The 16,472-nt window shown below is 45.3% G+C and overlaps 2 protein-coding genes across 5 annotated transcripts; one reads left to right on the top strand and one right to left on the bottom strand.

Moving 5' to 3' along the window:
* Positions 1-228: 228 nt before the first annotated feature.
* Positions 229-8,861, bottom strand: xpnpep3 (X-prolyl aminopeptidase 3, mitochondrial). Of its 4 annotated transcripts, none has more exons than XM_078084671.1 (13): positions 8,751-8,861; positions 8,366-8,524; positions 7,930-8,052; positions 7,663-7,853; positions 7,275-7,494; positions 6,460-6,644; positions 5,809-5,871; positions 5,318-5,431; positions 5,093-5,178; positions 4,500-4,683; positions 3,407-3,527; positions 1,693-3,182; positions 229-759 (listed from the first exon to the last, which is right to left on the bottom strand). In XM_078084671.1, the coding sequence occupies exons 1-12, from the start codon at positions 8,818-8,820 to the stop codon at positions 3,016-3,018; spliced, it is 1,683 nt and encodes a 560-aa protein (XP_077940797.1). In that variant the 5' UTR covers positions 8,821-8,861; the 3' UTR covers positions 229-759; positions 1,693-3,015. The 4 variants fall into 4 exon arrangements, with proteins under 4 accessions (XP_077940797.1, XP_077940794.1, XP_077940795.1 ...); XM_078084668.1 differs by having other exon boundaries at positions 2,381-3,182; positions 8,751-8,859; XM_078084669.1 differs by lacking the exon at positions 8,366-8,524.
* Positions 8,862-9,535: 674 nt separating this feature from the next.
* Positions 9,536-15,405, top strand: st13 (ST13 Hsp70 interacting protein). The gene is made up of 13 exons (XM_040190270.2): positions 9,536-9,690; positions 10,099-10,243; positions 10,705-10,753; positions 10,831-10,915; positions 11,516-11,589; positions 11,741-11,807; positions 11,918-12,002; positions 12,146-12,256; positions 12,596-12,698; positions 12,901-13,017; positions 13,743-13,803; positions 14,104-14,192; positions 14,760-15,405. Exons 2-13 carry the CDS (start codon positions 10,134-10,136, stop codon positions 14,892-14,894), a joined length of 1,086 nt encoding a protein of 361 aa, XP_040046204.2. The 5' UTR covers positions 9,536-9,690; positions 10,099-10,133; the 3' UTR covers positions 14,895-15,405.
* The last annotated feature ends 1,067 nt before the right edge of the window (positions 15,406-16,472 follow it).

The raw sequence follows: 16,472 nt of genomic DNA, 5'->3' as shown, positions 1-16,472 counted from the left end.
CCCGAGGAACGCTTGTCCCGCTAAATGATTTTCATGGAAACCTCGCAGCCAACCAGAAACAAGCATTTTTACTGTCTCTGTTATTAGAACACAGTGATCTAGTGACAGTTTCTTGCCTCGGTGTGGCCACATCGGGTTCTGAAGTTTGACAGAGGGCCGGACTGGGAACAGATGGAGTGTTTGTGTGAACTAATATAAATCACATGTAAAAATCATTACATGAAATGATTTGGCTTTTAACCAGTAGCAAAGCATTTATTTGCAAGGCAAGTTAACACATTTCACAAACACGAACAGAAGAAAAGCGTGTTGTGACGTGCCCGATCCAACATCTCACTTGAACTTTATTATCAACATTAACAGATTAAAGCAGCCACGCAGGCTGCGTGTCAGAGACTTGGCCTTGCTGCTGCTGGTGCCCGACCTGCTGCATTAATCCAGCTTGCTGTTGCTGGCCCTGAGACACCCCCCATCACCCCCATGGATGCCCAGCTTGCCGTGCGGTTAGAATTTGGGCCACGCAAGAGATAGGACGGCAGCCTGTGTTCCATGGCTGCATCCTGGCCTCCCAAACCCAGTCCTTCCAGACTGGTGTGGAGCTGGCTGACATCTCCTCCTCCACCCTGCTGTCCGGGTGCTCCAGCAGCAAGAGCTCGGACAGCTGTTTGTATCTCAAGCCTGCACATTGGCTGACATCTCCTCCGTTGGTCAGACCCAGGTCCGAGGAAGGGATGAGGAGGTCAAAGAGCGAACCAACTTCTAGAAAGGGGAGAACAACATAATTGTTATAGGCCTCTCAGGTCAGCAAGCTAGAAATTCTGCAGGTCTGGTTCCACGCCTGAAAACAATAGTCCGGAGCCCGAAGCGGGACACTCGTTGCAGCAGCAGTTTCCTCTCACAGCTTGGATCTGTCTGAGGCGGAGAGCCAGTTGTATGGGCACCCATCTTTGCACAGTTAACATAGCAAAGTACTGTCAAACATGCTTGTGTTAGAATACATACTTCCTCTGCTACCGATGTTTTAGTAGTAGTTGCTGGAGTCGCGAACACTGCATATGGAAATCACAGCGGTTCTTTGCCGTCGACCTTTCTCGATACACGACGATGCAACCGGAGGGGACTGTAATCACTGCGGTCATTTCAGCTCGCTCGGTTACCGTTACTTTCTCCTAAAGCTACTTCGGGAGCGGCACCTTGTCCCCCGCGTCCACGCGACGCGCGTCCACGCGGGGCGTATTAATGTGCGCGCGCCCTCGTGCTCCCATCGGGACGAGTCCCGCACGAGCGAGAACAACTTGAGGCAAACTGGGGTGACTCTGCTCTTCCATTGTTTGGAGGTGGATCTCAAAGTTAGAAGCTAACTCGTTAGCCCGTTGAGGCTAACGCATCAAAACATCCCTCCGGGAAAAGTTTCCCCCCCGCCAGCAGCGAAACACCACGTTTACTCCGCAGCAATGCTACTCGTTTTATAAACAAGGTGAAATATATTTGTGTTAACTGAGTAAGAAAACACGTTTTCCCTCCGTGGAATCTAACGTTAACCTTTTGGGGTAATTCGTCAAAAATATGGCCGATAACGTCCTGGAGTCCGGCCCGAGCGGCCCCCCCGGCCCTGCCCGTGTACGTAAACCCCAACAGCGAGTTCGTGTTTTATCTGGAGCGAACGTTGAGTAAAGCATGCGGTATATTTACCATTTCCATCACTGGCAGACACCGACAGGGCCGGAGGGGACAGCTCGGGCCGGACTCCAGGACATTATCGGCCATATTTTTGACGAATTACCCCAAAAAGTTAACGTTAGATTCCACAGAGGGAAAACGTGTTTGAGGACCTCAGACCTCATTGACGTTGAAATGAGGTCTGAACGTCTAAGACTTCATTTCAACGATGGATGATGAAAGAGTGGATGGAAAGGGGTCGTCGTGGCGCAGGGGTTAGAGAAGGTGTGCTGGGAAGCACACGGTTGTTGTTTCGATTCCAGGCTGCCCCATGTTCCATGTCGAAGTGTCCCCGAGCAAGACACCTAACCCCTAATTGCTCCCCGGGTGAAAATGTGAAAAAAGCCATGGGTTTAAAGTGTAATGTAAGTCGCTTTGGATAAAAGCGTCTGCTAAATGACCTGTAATGTAATGTAATGAAAGATGGAGCGATCGCGCCACCTTTTAAAGATGTACAATGTCACAGTTTGGTACAAAGGGACCCAACAGTTATTCATTCAAACCTTCTTTCTTCCAGCTACTAGATCACATTTGTCTTGTCGATTTGTAATGAAAATGATAGAATGAGATCTTTTTAATACATACATGTCACATCATAAAACGGAAAGCAGATTTCATTTCCATGCGCCTGTGTAATCATTGCAGTCATTTCAGGTCTCACCTTTATTCATCACTTTTGTGTTTCAACATGTTGTAGTCATTTGACATGCTCTGGTCCTTCCTGCAGCTCAGTGAGTGAATGTTCAACTTTAGAGATGGAAAGAAGGGTTTGTACGTTGGCTTAACAAAAAAAATTTAAAGACCCACAAACAAGTAACCATATCTTGTTGGGCCACAATTCTAAACAATTCTAAAAAACCTGTTGTGGAGCAAATACGGTTAAGATGTGTGTTGCTTCTAACCATTCAGCTGGAAATATACTTGATTCTGGTTCAACGTTATACTTCACCTGCACCATCACAGCAGTCTCCACACCAATGTGTAGTGGCAGACATTGTTGTGGTCCGTTACCGGGTAGAATAGGCGCGTGAGCTCCAAAGCTACGCCGTAACCCCTCAACAAACAACCAAATCCACTTTTTATTGTCAAGCTTTTCACCATCATTCACTGCCGCAAACAACAAACACGGAAGTGGTTTCTTTGAACATATCGTTAGATCACAAACTTCCATCTTGTCCTGCAACGTTCTCCCACCTTTCACCTGAGCCTGATGATGTCATCACCCTGAAACGGTTGGAAAAACACGGCGCTCAGCCAGCCACCGAGGCGGCAGCTCACTCGTCCGTCTCCCCTCCCCTATCTGCGGGCGCAGGCCTTCTCTACGTCGGCGATGGTCTTTGGCGCGTCGCGCGACAGAATCAGAGGGCTTCCCTTGTCTCCAATCACCACATCGTCCTCAATCCTGACGCCCAGGCCACGGAAACGCTCCGGCACCTGGTCATTGTCCTCGCAGATGTACAACCCTGCCACAGCAGGAGGAGGACGTGAAACATGAAACATAAACGAGAATGCAAAATAGACGATGTGTAATGAGTGGCTGCTGCCGTCTAACTAACTGGGTGGGATGCATTTTGTATTTTCTTTCTTAAAACCCGATGTCACCCTGGCTCGGGTGCCATTGGGTGCAAATAAAAGTAGCCCAACTCGTGATTAACAACGGGTATTGAAGAGGCCAGTTGGTCCCCACCTGGTTCTATAGTGATGGCCATTCCTGGCTGTAGAGGCTGTGAGCGCGACAGCTCAGGAGTGTCGTGGACATCCATCCCCAGGTAATGCCCAACGTGGTGGGGGCAGAAGCGCCGTGCAGCCTGGGATGAGCACATTGACAGGTTTACGGTCTTTCCACAGTAGCCAAACACTAATGACACGAAATCGCGGCGCCGCTGACTGCGGCTCACTGTTTTGGATGAGACTCATCTGATCACGGTCCACCTGACCGCATCTGATGAGTGTCAACTGAATCCCGGGTCGTCTAAAACACCCAAAAAAAGGGGGAGACAAATTCCAACGGGCAATTCGGACAAATCCTTCATATATGAAATCGTTGAAATACAGTTGAAGGAGGATGATGGGAGTTATTGTTTTAGCATGAACCAAAGTATGAGACAAACAGAAATCATGATCTACAGGATGCACGATTTGAAAAGTTATGCTGCTGGCATGGCCCAAAATCATGCACCTAAAAGGGTCGATAACTATGAAACCGTGTCTGAGCGGGAAACCCATCAAGCCAAGACAACTGGGAATTTTCTTCTCTGTTTTTTTAAGAGAAACAACCTAAATTTACATTCAATTTTGGTTTGGCTTGCTTGTTTTTTTCCCCAGCAAAGATCTACTGGGGAAAAGGAATAATAACACATGCCTTTGTTTTAAAACGTTTACAGAGCATATTGTGTTTCATGGAGGCTGCAAGGAGGTAATTTCATAATTCGCATTGGCCAAAAGAAGCTTATGGCCAGTTCCTGACCACAAACCACTGGTGAGGACATAAATAAACCATAGCTGTTTTAAGTCAATGCTCCAAGGTATCTGATGGTGCCAGGACCACCTGTGGTGCGGATGATTGATATCCATCAGTTGGGGAAGAGGTCAAAAATAAAAAATAAAACACTGTAAGAGCATGAGCCTGTAAGCAAAAACACAATAGCAAACTAAAAAATGATTAAGGACTACACTCTTTGTAATATTTGCATGTGAGAAACACAATAAATCTTTTAAATGTTGTAACTGGCAGCAGTGTTTTCCATGCTGGAGCCCGATTCTACAGCTGTGATTATTACCTTTACTGCATCAGCATCACTGGTGCCGGCCTTCACAACGCCGAGCCGCCGGAGCTGTCGCCCCAGCAGAGCCAGCATGGTGCTGTAGATGTGATCCAGACTGACGCCCGGCGAGCAGAGAGACAGACAGGAGCGCTGGACCTCCAGGACGGCCTCGTACACCTCAGCCTGGGCCGGGCTGAATCTGGTGTGAAGGAGATGAGGGCAGCACGCGATCAGGTGTTTTTTTTGTTGGGTCTTTGAGAAACACCTACTTTTAAAAAGTGATCAAATCTAGAAACGTGTTGTTTTTTTTTGTTTGTTAAGTAAAAATAGTGTAGAAAGCTAACAAGAAATGATAATGTATCAGAATCAGAAGCCATTTATCTAAAGAGCAGAATATCTAAAAAGTTATGGGCACATTAAATAAACACACGGTCCAAACTATTGTTAAGAAAAGATGGATTTCCATTTACGGTCTGCATTTAGAAATCATGAAAATCAAATCAAGAATTTGTTGCACACGTTTCAAGTTTCTACACCAGATATTCGGTACCAACAATATTTCACTTTAAAGGGGCAGAACTTAATATTTACTTAATATTCAGACTTACTTTCCATTCACTGGCCACGTACGAGTGACATCACTGACGTAACCAAAGTATTCACAACCACCATCAAGCAGCACCATTTCCCCATCCTGATGGAGGAGAGAAAGAGGGGGAGGCACGATGGGTCCGTCACTACTGCACATACAACAACACTTCAGCACAATGTGGATGTTCATCGTATCCTGTTGGATAGAACGGAGCTTTAGCATATTTGACACCTTCCCGTACCTTGATAATCTGGTTGTTGTTTATGTAGTGCAGAGTGTTGGCTCGATTCCCACCAGCAACAACAGGGGGGTAGGCCAGGAAGTTGGCGCCATGGAGCCGATTCTCAAAATCAAACTGAAAGACAAACAATGAACATCATTTATTTTAAAGTGTCCTCCGAGAGTAATGTTTCCCGTCACCTCTAGTGTCCAATTTTCTGTGAAAACGGCGTTTTGAATTCGTAGTAACTTCCAAATGGACTAAACGCTGGAACTTCAGTCGGATTTTAAAATCTTTGAGCTCTTAAAGCTGTTGTCACACTTACTGTAATACCTGGCAGGGGGAAACAGCTAAATTGAGCCAAAACAACTGAATTACTGATTCGCCTCTAGTTACATGTAATATTCCGCATAAGTGAAGGAGGCAGTAACCATTGTAAATATTGTTAAGAAGAAAGATGACCACAGTTAAACTGACAGCTTGGCGGATGGTGGTGAGATACGTGTAGTTACCTTAGCAAAGAGCACAGCCTCATCCACGTCTCCTTGAGACAGACCCATCGTCCTCCGGAAAGCCTGAAAGACAAGGACTTGAGTCAGAGCCGTCTCAAGAACCAGAAAGACAATAACAACTCTTATTGGTCATTTATCATTGTGGTTCACCCGTTCTGGTCAGTCTCGAAATATAAAATAAATACATTTGTAGAGCAAAAAAACCCTCTTCTTTTAAAATAGTTTTATCCTGCATTTGCAGACAAGTCTAGTAAACGTGTGGAGACGACGCGGGAGTTGACTCTGAATGCAGACCAGAAACATTTCCACCGGCAGGGATGCTTTAACCAAAGTTAACTCCCTATATTCCTACATGTGTCAGTTGAGGTCAGTGGACAACTACAGAACCCTTGTTTGTTTCTCAGGGCGCCTTCACACCGCCTGGTGTAGGTAGACTTGTTACTCGTACGCTCTGGTATCCACAGGGAAAGGCGATCATTATGTCTCTCTCTATATTTACTTCCTGGGCGCTTCTGCCTCATGTTCTCTTAGAATTTAAATAAATATACATCTGATGGATCTAAATGTTGTATTGGTTATGCAAAAAGCAATTTCCCTCAACAAATGATAAAATATTACAACGTAGACACGAAAAGCAATTTAAACACCGACCTGAGCTGTGATGCGACCTGCTTCTTGCATGAGCGCCACCTCAGCTGAGCTCTTGACGGCCCTGAGAGAGTGCGTGAGGGGCCTGAGAGAGTGCGGCATCGGCCCCGCCTCCAGCACGGGGCCCACGTGGGCCTGGTGCAGATGAGGGTGAGCGGGCTGAGAGCCGTCGTACCACAGCACAGTGCCTGTGAGCGGATCGGAGTTCACACAAAATGGTAACAATGGAGTTAAAAAGGTCCTAATTACTGCAGTTAGCAGTCAAATGTCGGCTCCTGATTTTATTTTCTTAAGAATCTGGTTGAACCCGTTCACGAAACATGAACTCCGTAGAGAAGTTATTACTGAACAACATTAGAAAAATAACTGTACACAGGAAAAAACACTGTCGGAGCAAGATAACATATTAGTTTAGTCCTGGGTTAATAATAAGAATAACATAATAGCCAAATTAAATGAAACCCTTGGATGTTCGTAAGCAACTTTAAATCTGCTGTGGCATAATTCTGTGTGAAATTACCATACTACCATATTTGGTTGTGTACATTTTTTTATTAAAAAGTATTATTTAAAAAGTATTAATAACCTAGTCACAAGATGTAGGAATATTCTACATATGATATCAGCGTGTGTGAGGAAGAAGAGGGAGCAGAAAGCACAGCTGGTACCTGTGTATTGAGACTGCAGAACATTTGTATGGAAATAGTTCAAAAGATTCAGTATTGGTACTTTGATCATTCTGACAACACAAGTGATGGAACAGAAAGCGTAGCAACAGTAACGAGCAACAAGGTCAGGGAATAAACACTCCCACCCACCTTTAAGGCTTTTGAGCACAACACCCAGTTCCTCTGTGCAGTGAACTCTCTCTATGCCGGTCAAAGCTGCTGCCCCATCCTTCCCTGACCGGGGCCCGTCCCACAGCTCTCTCCCCGGGTCTCTGCGGGGGACGAATAAGATGGCCTGGTCTGGTCGACCTTTCCCGTAAAGAACCAGGGCACTGTCGGGCTCGAGGATGCCGCTGAGGTAGAGGAAATCCTGGGGAGCATTGGCTTCACGTTAATTGACCGAAGCCTTGCTAAAATGTTGTCAGTGTTCAGTGTTCTCGTTAACTATCTTTTTACACCAGACGATGAGAAGATGTTGCTGTTGTGTCGTTTATCATTACAATAAAACAAGAAATACCAATGAAGACAGAACATGCACCTGGTTCTGGTGGAAAGGATAAGGGATGTCGTTGGTCATGTAGCGGGTTGGATGGGACAACACGATGGCCACGTGGGTGCTGGAGGAGCCGGAAGGTCCCAGCAGCCTGTCGGACTGGGCCTCGATCAGCGAGGTCAGCCTGTGTCTGCGGAGCTCGTATTCTGTTTGGCTCAAGCCTGGGGTCACCTCACCTGAGGAGCAGAGGTCACACATGTGGCTCCCCGAACAGGTGTAGATGTACATGTTCAACATGTTCACAATATTTACCATGTTTGATGAGGTGTGGATGGGTGAAAGGGCTGGGCTGGCCCAGGTACCGAGGTGGAACAGTCCTTGGCTTTAAACCTCCTAGTTTCACAGAAACGTTTCGGTACAGGCACCAGAAACGCCCTGCAGACAGAAACACAACAAATACTCTTAAACTGGCCATTAACTATGTTTCACCTGCTGTCAGCGGGGTTCACAGTGCAGAACCTCACAGTATTGTAACAGTGTATGTCGGCTGATAAGAGACAATAACTTGCCGTAAGTGAAGTAGCAGTAGAATGTATAATTAAAATGACAAATTCGAGTACAAGTATCTCAAAGTCGTAATTTAAGTAACTTTACAGTTTAAACGTAACCCCACACCTGCGGTCATGCTGACCACATTTCATAATGATGTGCATCTCTATTCATGGCGTTACGGTACGGGGGCTCGTACCACTGGTCATCATTCGGCCGCTGTGCCCCACCTCGGCCTCCGGGGGGTGAGGGGATGTGCGCCCGGGGAGGAGGAAGCACCGCACCGGGCATCCCGGGGTCTGCACTGAAGGGGGCAATGGACCCACTGAGCTGACTTTATCTTTAATTTCCTCCAAAACTGTACAGTAAAATATCACGGGGATAAACGGGGGCGTAGAGGAGGTCCTCGTGAACAAGAAGCAAGCGGAATTAGAATACAACCTTTTAAGGATCTGGTTTAAAGACAGTTCAAAGATAGTGAAGTTGTGAATAGCGCCGTTGTACCGTAACGCCATTAAAAGAGGTGCATTTTTTTTTAAAAACGTGGTCCACAGGACCACAGCACCGCACCGGACTGGACTCACCTGGACGCCAGTTCCGCGGTGGCAGCAGCTTAACAGCAGACCGGACCAAAGTGCTGCTTAGGGGCAACATAGCTGCTGCAACTGGAGGACACCTTTCAGTCACAACATGTCTCCCTACTGTGGACACGAGGCTACAGTCAGTGAAGGACACAAGTCGCTTGATAGGCGAGGAGATGAATGTCTCTGTGTTGGTGCGACCCAGTTGGTTCGAATCTTCACATACAACGAACGCGTCTCTTTGGTTGTCAGTTAGCCTCGTTAGCTCGATGACCCCATGTTTGCTAATGTCTTGGATTGTGGGATTTGGTGCCCTGAGTAGTTCTTCCCAGGCCGAGGTGCTTAATCCCGCCCACTTTGCTGCAATTGGTGGATAAAAGTTGATTCTTCTCATTTTTTAAATATGGGTTTCAACCAGTGTATTCTCGCAACTTTTTTTTCAGATCGTACATGAATGATACATTTTAACAATGTTGCATTTCTTCAAGTTTGAAATTGATCATTTTAAAATGTCCAATCTAATAATAAACACGTTGGATGCCATTCTGTTAAAATAGAAATTTCCTAACGTTAGTCACATGGTTCTAACTGTCTTCATTATTTCAGAAATCCCCCTCTTAATTACATTTTTGTTTCATTCATGTTGTTTAGAATTAAGTAAATTCTTCACCCGGCAGCGTGTGCTCGTTTAGAACCAATCCCCTGTAATAATCAGATAAAACATCTGTTACGGATTTCTATAAAGTGGCCTGACAGTCTAAACTCAGGACAACAGAGATTCAGGACCTGCGTCGCGTTTGTCCGTGAACGCGCCTGAATGAAAACACGGGAGCGACGCCACCGTCACCACCAGCGAAGAGCCCATTTGACACAATACAAATCCACCGCGAGCTTCCTCTGCGAGCTTCACCTATCGGGTGTCGACGGTATTCATTCTTACCAAGTGAGTTTCCCGTTCGACTGCAGGCATCCGTGGCTCTAGATACCAGGTGTTTTCCATTAATCACGGCCCGTGTTGCGGCTAGCTAGCGGCGCTATCATGCGTCAAACGGTTAACGCGTCACGCACGGATTCGCGTTTCCAGAAACTTCTGGCTTGCGACCGTTGACGTATCCGTTCATGTGGTTTGTGCACGGTGGCTTTGCGTTACACCCCCCCGAATCACACGTGTTGTTGAGGTTTACGCGAAGCGAGCAGTGAACAAAGTACGGTGTAAAGCTCACGCTCATGAAACTCTATAGCACGCTTGGGTTAACGACGCTAGCATTCGCCGCATGAACCGCAAACAACGTCTGGCTCGGCTAAGTTGTTAGCATCATTCTTTTGTCTTTGTGGTTTCTCCCCCCCGCAGCGCAGCGCGCTGCGTGCCGGACGTGACCGAGCAGCATGGACCCGCGTAAAGTGACCGAGTTAAAGGTCTTCGTAGAGCTGTGCGAGGCCAGTCCCGAGATCCTGCATCTTCCAGAAATGAGCTTCTTCCGGACCTGGTTGCTGGGGTCAGTATCCATCGGAGCCCAAACCCCTTTGTGCGGGTATCCTGTTTGTCGTGTGGAATATTAATTCGGGATGCATTGTGTGACTGTTGTAGGTTCTCTAAATGTAATACTGAACCGAATTAAACCGTCTCACGTGTGCAGTCCCGCCCACCTTTCATTAAAAGCCTCCATTGGACCACATGCTGGTTCCGTGTGGGTGCAGACAATGTTCCAATGCATTTCACGTCAAGCACCTGCCATGCCCCGCATTTATTTAACACATCTTTGGAGAAGAGTATGTTATTAATAACCCTGTCGTGTATGTATATATTGTGATTTTGATGTATTTTAGTGATTTAAAAAGTGCATTTTTAGGGACACTTTTTTTTTTTTTTTTTTGGTACATTCATTGAGTAAAAGGCCTGAAGTATCGTGGCTTGTGTATTCCTCGCTCAACTGTGCTCCATCACTTTTTATTCCAGCATGGGTGCAACAATCCCTCCACTGCCCAAGACAGGGAAGTCCTGCCAGGTGACTCAAATATTACAATGATATTATTTCTAATATGTTTTAATGTTTGTTGTAACCGAGTGCTCTCTGACTTGTAGGGCGGCTGTCCTTGTGCTCCTCCCCCTAAATCCGCTCCCCCTCCTGAGGCTCCAGTCCTGTCTGAGACTGAGGAGAGTGACATCGGTACAAAGTTTCTTTATTCACAGCTCTGGTCTCAGGGACAAGCGTATTTAGGTCCAGCATGTGAACCCTGGCAAAGAACGAATGAACTTGGCTTTTTTTTTTTTCTTTGTCATTATTCTGAATGAGATTGGTCAGCTAGTTCCAATCTCCAATGAAGCTGCATTCATATTTACTGTAGACACGAGAGTGCTATTAATCTTCTCAATCAAATAAGCATATTTCCCCTGCTGGACTCCAGCTCACGGCTGTCTTTTTGGAAATTGTGGAACCCTTAATAAAGGAAGGCTCTGCATACAAACTGTAGGCCCATTCAGGTATTTAATAAAAAATGTGTGGATCTGCACAACCTGCAAATATGTTCCCATTTTTATACATTGCTCTAATTTATTATCTTAACTGTCTGGGTAGGAGTTAGTATATCTGAATGAGTTTTGAAGCTGTAAGACTTTAAATTTATTTTCTCAAAATGTTATGTGACAAATTGCATATTGATATTTGACAAATGGTTCAAGTGTGTGAATACTAAACCACGTTCTCAAAATAGTGGGTATTGTCTTTGTTTACAACAAGAATTCCCAGTAAATATTGGCTCCTTTTCAGAAATGGACATGGAGGGAGTGATCGAACCAGACACCGATGAGCCGCAGGAGATGGGCGAGATTGACACTATTGAGGTCAATTTTCTTTCCATATTCTATTGATCATCCATTCAGTTACGCAAATATATCGAGTATTTATTCACTGTTCCAGGCCTGGAAAAAACCCACGAAGCATTGACCTCTTTAGGCGGCAGTAGTGTGAACATCTGTGCATTCATCTCCTCAGGTCACAGAGGAGATGATGGACGAGGCCGATGAGAAGAAGATGGCGGCCATTAATGCTCTCTCAGAAGGTAGGAGGACTTTCTGTTGAACGTGCACATGGACTCAAAAAGATGACGTTCAAAATTGAATTAATACGTTTGATCTTTAAGTCCATGTTTACACGTCAATTCCGGTGCAGGTGATCTGCCGAAAGCTCTGGATCTTTTCACTGAAGCAATCAAGCGGAACCCCTGCGTGGCCATCATGTACGCCAAGAGGGCAAGGTGAGAGTCCTCAGGGCCTTTTTATTCAGGGTGTCCCAAGCAGAGCATTAAAGTGTCATTCAGGTATTAAATGGGTCTTTAAGCATTGTGATTGCTCTTGTCTGTTATGAAAGAAGTGCATAACCGTTGCCTTTTGTTTTTAGCGTCTTTATCCAGATGCAGAAACCCAACGCAGCCATAAGAGACTGTGACCGAGCCATCAGCATCAACCCAGACTCTGCACAGCCTTACAAGTGGAGGGGAAAAGCTCACAGGTACATTTTGTATTTTACACCCCCACAGACGCGTTGCATAACCACCACGCTGCTAACTGTGGGTTACAGCAGGGCCAGGGATGTAGAATAAAGCCATTTCAGGGTTGCTCTCCTGAGTAACATTTAGTTTTCTCCTATAGTGTGCTATCATTATTAACGTGCAGTTATTTAATGTTCATCTTTGTGCCCTAAAACATAAAATATGTCTGTACGAACATCTTAAACCATGTTAAGAACCATTTTAGTTTGAGTATCAACGGGTCTCGCAATTTGATACTCTTCAAAGTTGAAAGGTTGACAGTTGTGATGGTTTTCGTTGATCGTCAATTCAAAATGCAGGCTGCTGGGCCACTGGGAGGAGGCGGCCAAGGACCTGGCCACGGCCTGCAAACTGGACTATGACGAAGACACCAGTGCAATGCTGAAGGAGGTCCAGCCAAAGGTTAAACTTTTTTTTTTTTTTGTTAAGTTAGTTATGAATGCAGATATGCATTACATGACAAACTAATGTGAGTAGTCTTAGAGAGGAGATCTTGCTGAATCCGAAGTAGAGCTCCTGATGCCACACAGGAACTCAAATATGATGCTACCAGCTGTGCGTTTGTTGATCGTTCTTGTCATTATTCCCTTTTTCTGTTTTTCAGGCTCAGAAAATCATTGAGCACAGACGCAAATACGAGCGCAAGAGAGAAGAGAAGGAGGTCAAGGAGAAACAAGAGCGGGTAAAGAAAGCCAGAGAGGAGCATGCACGGGCTCAGAGGGTGAGTTAGTGTGGCGATTTTCTGTTCTGAATGAAATGTTCTCCATGCGCAGTTAATTGTGACAGAATACTAATGCACTATTTGGTTGATAAATGCTGCACAACTTGAAGTTTCTCCAGAGAAGAAGTCACTGCTATGGGTTTTCAATCGATGCTCAAAGGCACAACTGATGTTGGCTAAGCCCCGCCCACCTTAGTTACTGCTGCTTCCTCTATGCCGTGTCTACACCACCCCACAGACTGATGGTGTAAGGTTCTTGGATTTAGGATTACTGCTACTGTAGCCAGTGAGCTAGTTAGCCGCACCTGTTAACATTTGCAGCTTGCATTTGAGCAAAAAAAAACACTACACTTAAGCTTTTGTTTTCTGAAAATGCTTCAAAAAAAAGCTACAACATCATCACATGTCTGGTTGTGGTTGCAAAGCTGTGATTGGATGATTATAAATAAATGCAGCTCAAGGCTTTGTCTTTATGAGAAACTGCAGTGTTTCTTTTTTCCCCACTCATGGAAGTTCCTCCCTGACGCGTTTGCAAATATGTCTGTGTGTGTGTGTGTGCGCACCTGGTGCTCGTAAGAGTTGTAAAACTAGAGGAAACCCTGAACTGTATCATCAGCATTTTGAACTCAAACAGAACACCATTGACACATTTCACATTGAGAGAACAAACCTCTCCTGAACCTTTTGGACACTTAATAACCTCTGAATTGTTTGCATTTTCTCAGGAGGAGGATGCACGGCCGTTCGGAGGCAGCGGAGGTGGAGGAGGAGGAGGATTCTTTCCTGGTAGGAGGGGGAAAAAAAACCTTGTCCATTGCATCATGAGAGGACTACACAATAGACGACTCAAATAAAAAGATGATACACTGTGGACAAATAATTCACAATTTCTATATAATTGGATCTTACTGATACGCTACGTATTACTGTAAGGTCTGAAGCCTGAACAATGGGTGATGTTTGAGGAGTAATTACAGGTCGATATTTGTTTATCGCCCGACTGTTTACATCCCTCTAACAAAGTTTAAATTCATCAGACTGATGTGATCGCCTCTTAAGTTCACTAACGATAATGATTCTCTGTAGGTGCGGGTGGATTTCCAGAAGGAGCCCCTGCTGGCATGCCCGGTTTCAGTGATCTCCTGAAGGATCCTGAGCTGCTCAACGCCATGAAGGTGACACCATCAGTCTTCCACTGCCCAAAGGAATAGGCACATTTTTGGAAACCCACTACTTGTACAAAGTTGACGCTATTCAAGTTTGAATGTCAACAACGCCTGTTAGCTTAGTATAAAGCTCACAGGGATGCTGCTAGCCTGGCTCTCTTCAAACCCAACAAGTCTTCATCCCCACAGAGGAGGGGGGGGGGGGGTGTGGCGGGTAAGGACAGGCATATTTGAGCTACATACAGATGGACTGAGATTAAAAAGCTAATGGGTTCCTGTCTACACTGAAGGTACACATATTCCTGTCATCAGTCCCAAAGTAGCCTTGTGAACATGGCTGAGATTTTTAGTTGAGTACTCGACCACAATTGCACTTCTAAGCAGTGTTTGGTTCAGGCTAGTTTATTCAAAAAAGAGGAGATTGATTACATCTGATCAACAAAATTGTGTATTTCTCATAGTGAACATCAAAGTACAAGTTAAAGGGGAAGCAGTTATTTGTACGAATCAGTCTGTTGGGAGTAGTACTGCATCTGTGCAGAAAGTTGACCCTGTTTGCTCCTTATTTTACTGCAGGACCCGGAGGTGATGACTGCCTTCCAGGATGTGGCACAGAACCCGGCCAACATCTCAAAGTACCAGAACAACCCTAAAATCATGGCACTGGTCACCAAGCTGAGCTCCAAGTTTGGAGCGCCACCACAGCCGTAGAGGAGGAGGAGGAGGAACCAAATGGAGTGGATGGATGGTGACTCGTTCTGGAGAGCCGCAATGCTTTTCAACTATTAATCCACTGTGTGCAGATCCAATGGGGGAAGTAGGTGACGGGCAGAGAGTGAGGCTACTTTTTAAATGTTCTTAATCAGCCTGTTGGCTCTTAGCAATGTCCAAACGAGTTTAGGAGGCCGGTCTGACAACTTCCACCTCGTCCCAGCTTGGACTTTACTCAGCCACAGGTTGACATTTCCTAATGTGTTTCTGGAAAAGCTAAACTTGGAGTTCCCGCATTAAGACGCCCGCTCAAACATTTTTACAGGCGTTTATTACATCGTTGTGGTTTAGCTTACGGACTTTCCTTTCTCCGAACGGAGCCAAACTCCCACACATAACCAGTTGGTTTTTGTTGTCAGATCTGTTATAAAATGCACAAAAAAATGTCACGGTTAATGTCTGACCCTGTTGGAAAATGATTCCCAATAAAAAAAATGCTGTTGCAGTAAAATAAGTGACTTTTTTTAGTTCTGTTGTTTACGATACAGAAAAATATTTGCCACTTTGTATTTCGGTTTCTCTCACGAACTAGAAAAGGTAATTCTGAGAATCCCGTTCTGTGTGGGTTTTTTTTTTTTTTTTTTTTTTTTTTTCTGTAGCCACAATTCAATCCATTGTTTGATTTTAGGCACAATGGATACATTGTTTTAGTGATTTCCTAACTTCATTATATTAAATGGCTGCAGTTTGTGCAAAGCTGGACAACAGACACAATGGAACTGGAACTATTTCCAGATAAGATTTAAAGACATGTTTTAAAACCATTAGCAACCCGTTTGCACAGATTCCTCCATTTAACGGCCAACACTCCATTGGGAATTTCTGCTTTTTGTCATTTCGTCAGATAAAACAAGCAATATTACATGTAATTTAGCTGAAGCATTTTTTTTTGCATTTTGCCGGGGAGCAATGGGGTCTTGCTCAGGGACACTTTGACATGGAACAGCACTGGAGGTTAATCATTTTCAGCATCATAGGTGTTGATGGAATTGACAGGTGCACTAGAGGGGCAACAAATGAGAAGACCCCCCCACTCTAAACTGGACTAGTCTTTCATTTGGAGGCCAATTCACGTTTCTCCCACAAGTGATGTGTTATCACCACTGAGCATGAGGCTTTCTTAACCCTATTTGAGAATAGAGGGGCATAAGACCCTCCGACCACACAACCCTACGCTGGTGCAGAAGGTCCTGGGTTCCTCCTGATACACAATGCCCGTCCTCACGTGGAGAGTATGCAGGTACCTGGAGGAATTTATACAATAGAATACTTGTGATCACCTGACCAAAACCAGACAGAACACCTCTGGGACATTGTGATTCGGTCCATCAGACGCCGCCAGGAGCTCACTAATGCCATTACACAGATCTGGGTGGACATGACACAATCGGTCCTCTCATTAGGCGCATGCATACAAGCACGTGAGGGCCACACAAGATATTGAGAAGCATTGAGCTGCAGAAATTTGACTAGCCTGCCGCATCATTTATTGCTTGATTTTCAGGGTGTAGATAAAAC

Source organism: Gasterosteus aculeatus, chromosome 11, assembly GCF_964276395.1.
Source record: "Gasterosteus aculeatus chromosome 11, fGasAcu3.hap1.1, whole genome shotgun sequence".
NCBI classification, from domain to species: Eukaryota; Metazoa; Chordata; class Actinopteri; order Perciformes; family Gasterosteidae; genus Gasterosteus; species Gasterosteus aculeatus.
The sequence above is the reverse complement of the archived record's forward strand: the minus strand, read 5'-3'. Positions and strand labels throughout refer to the sequence as shown.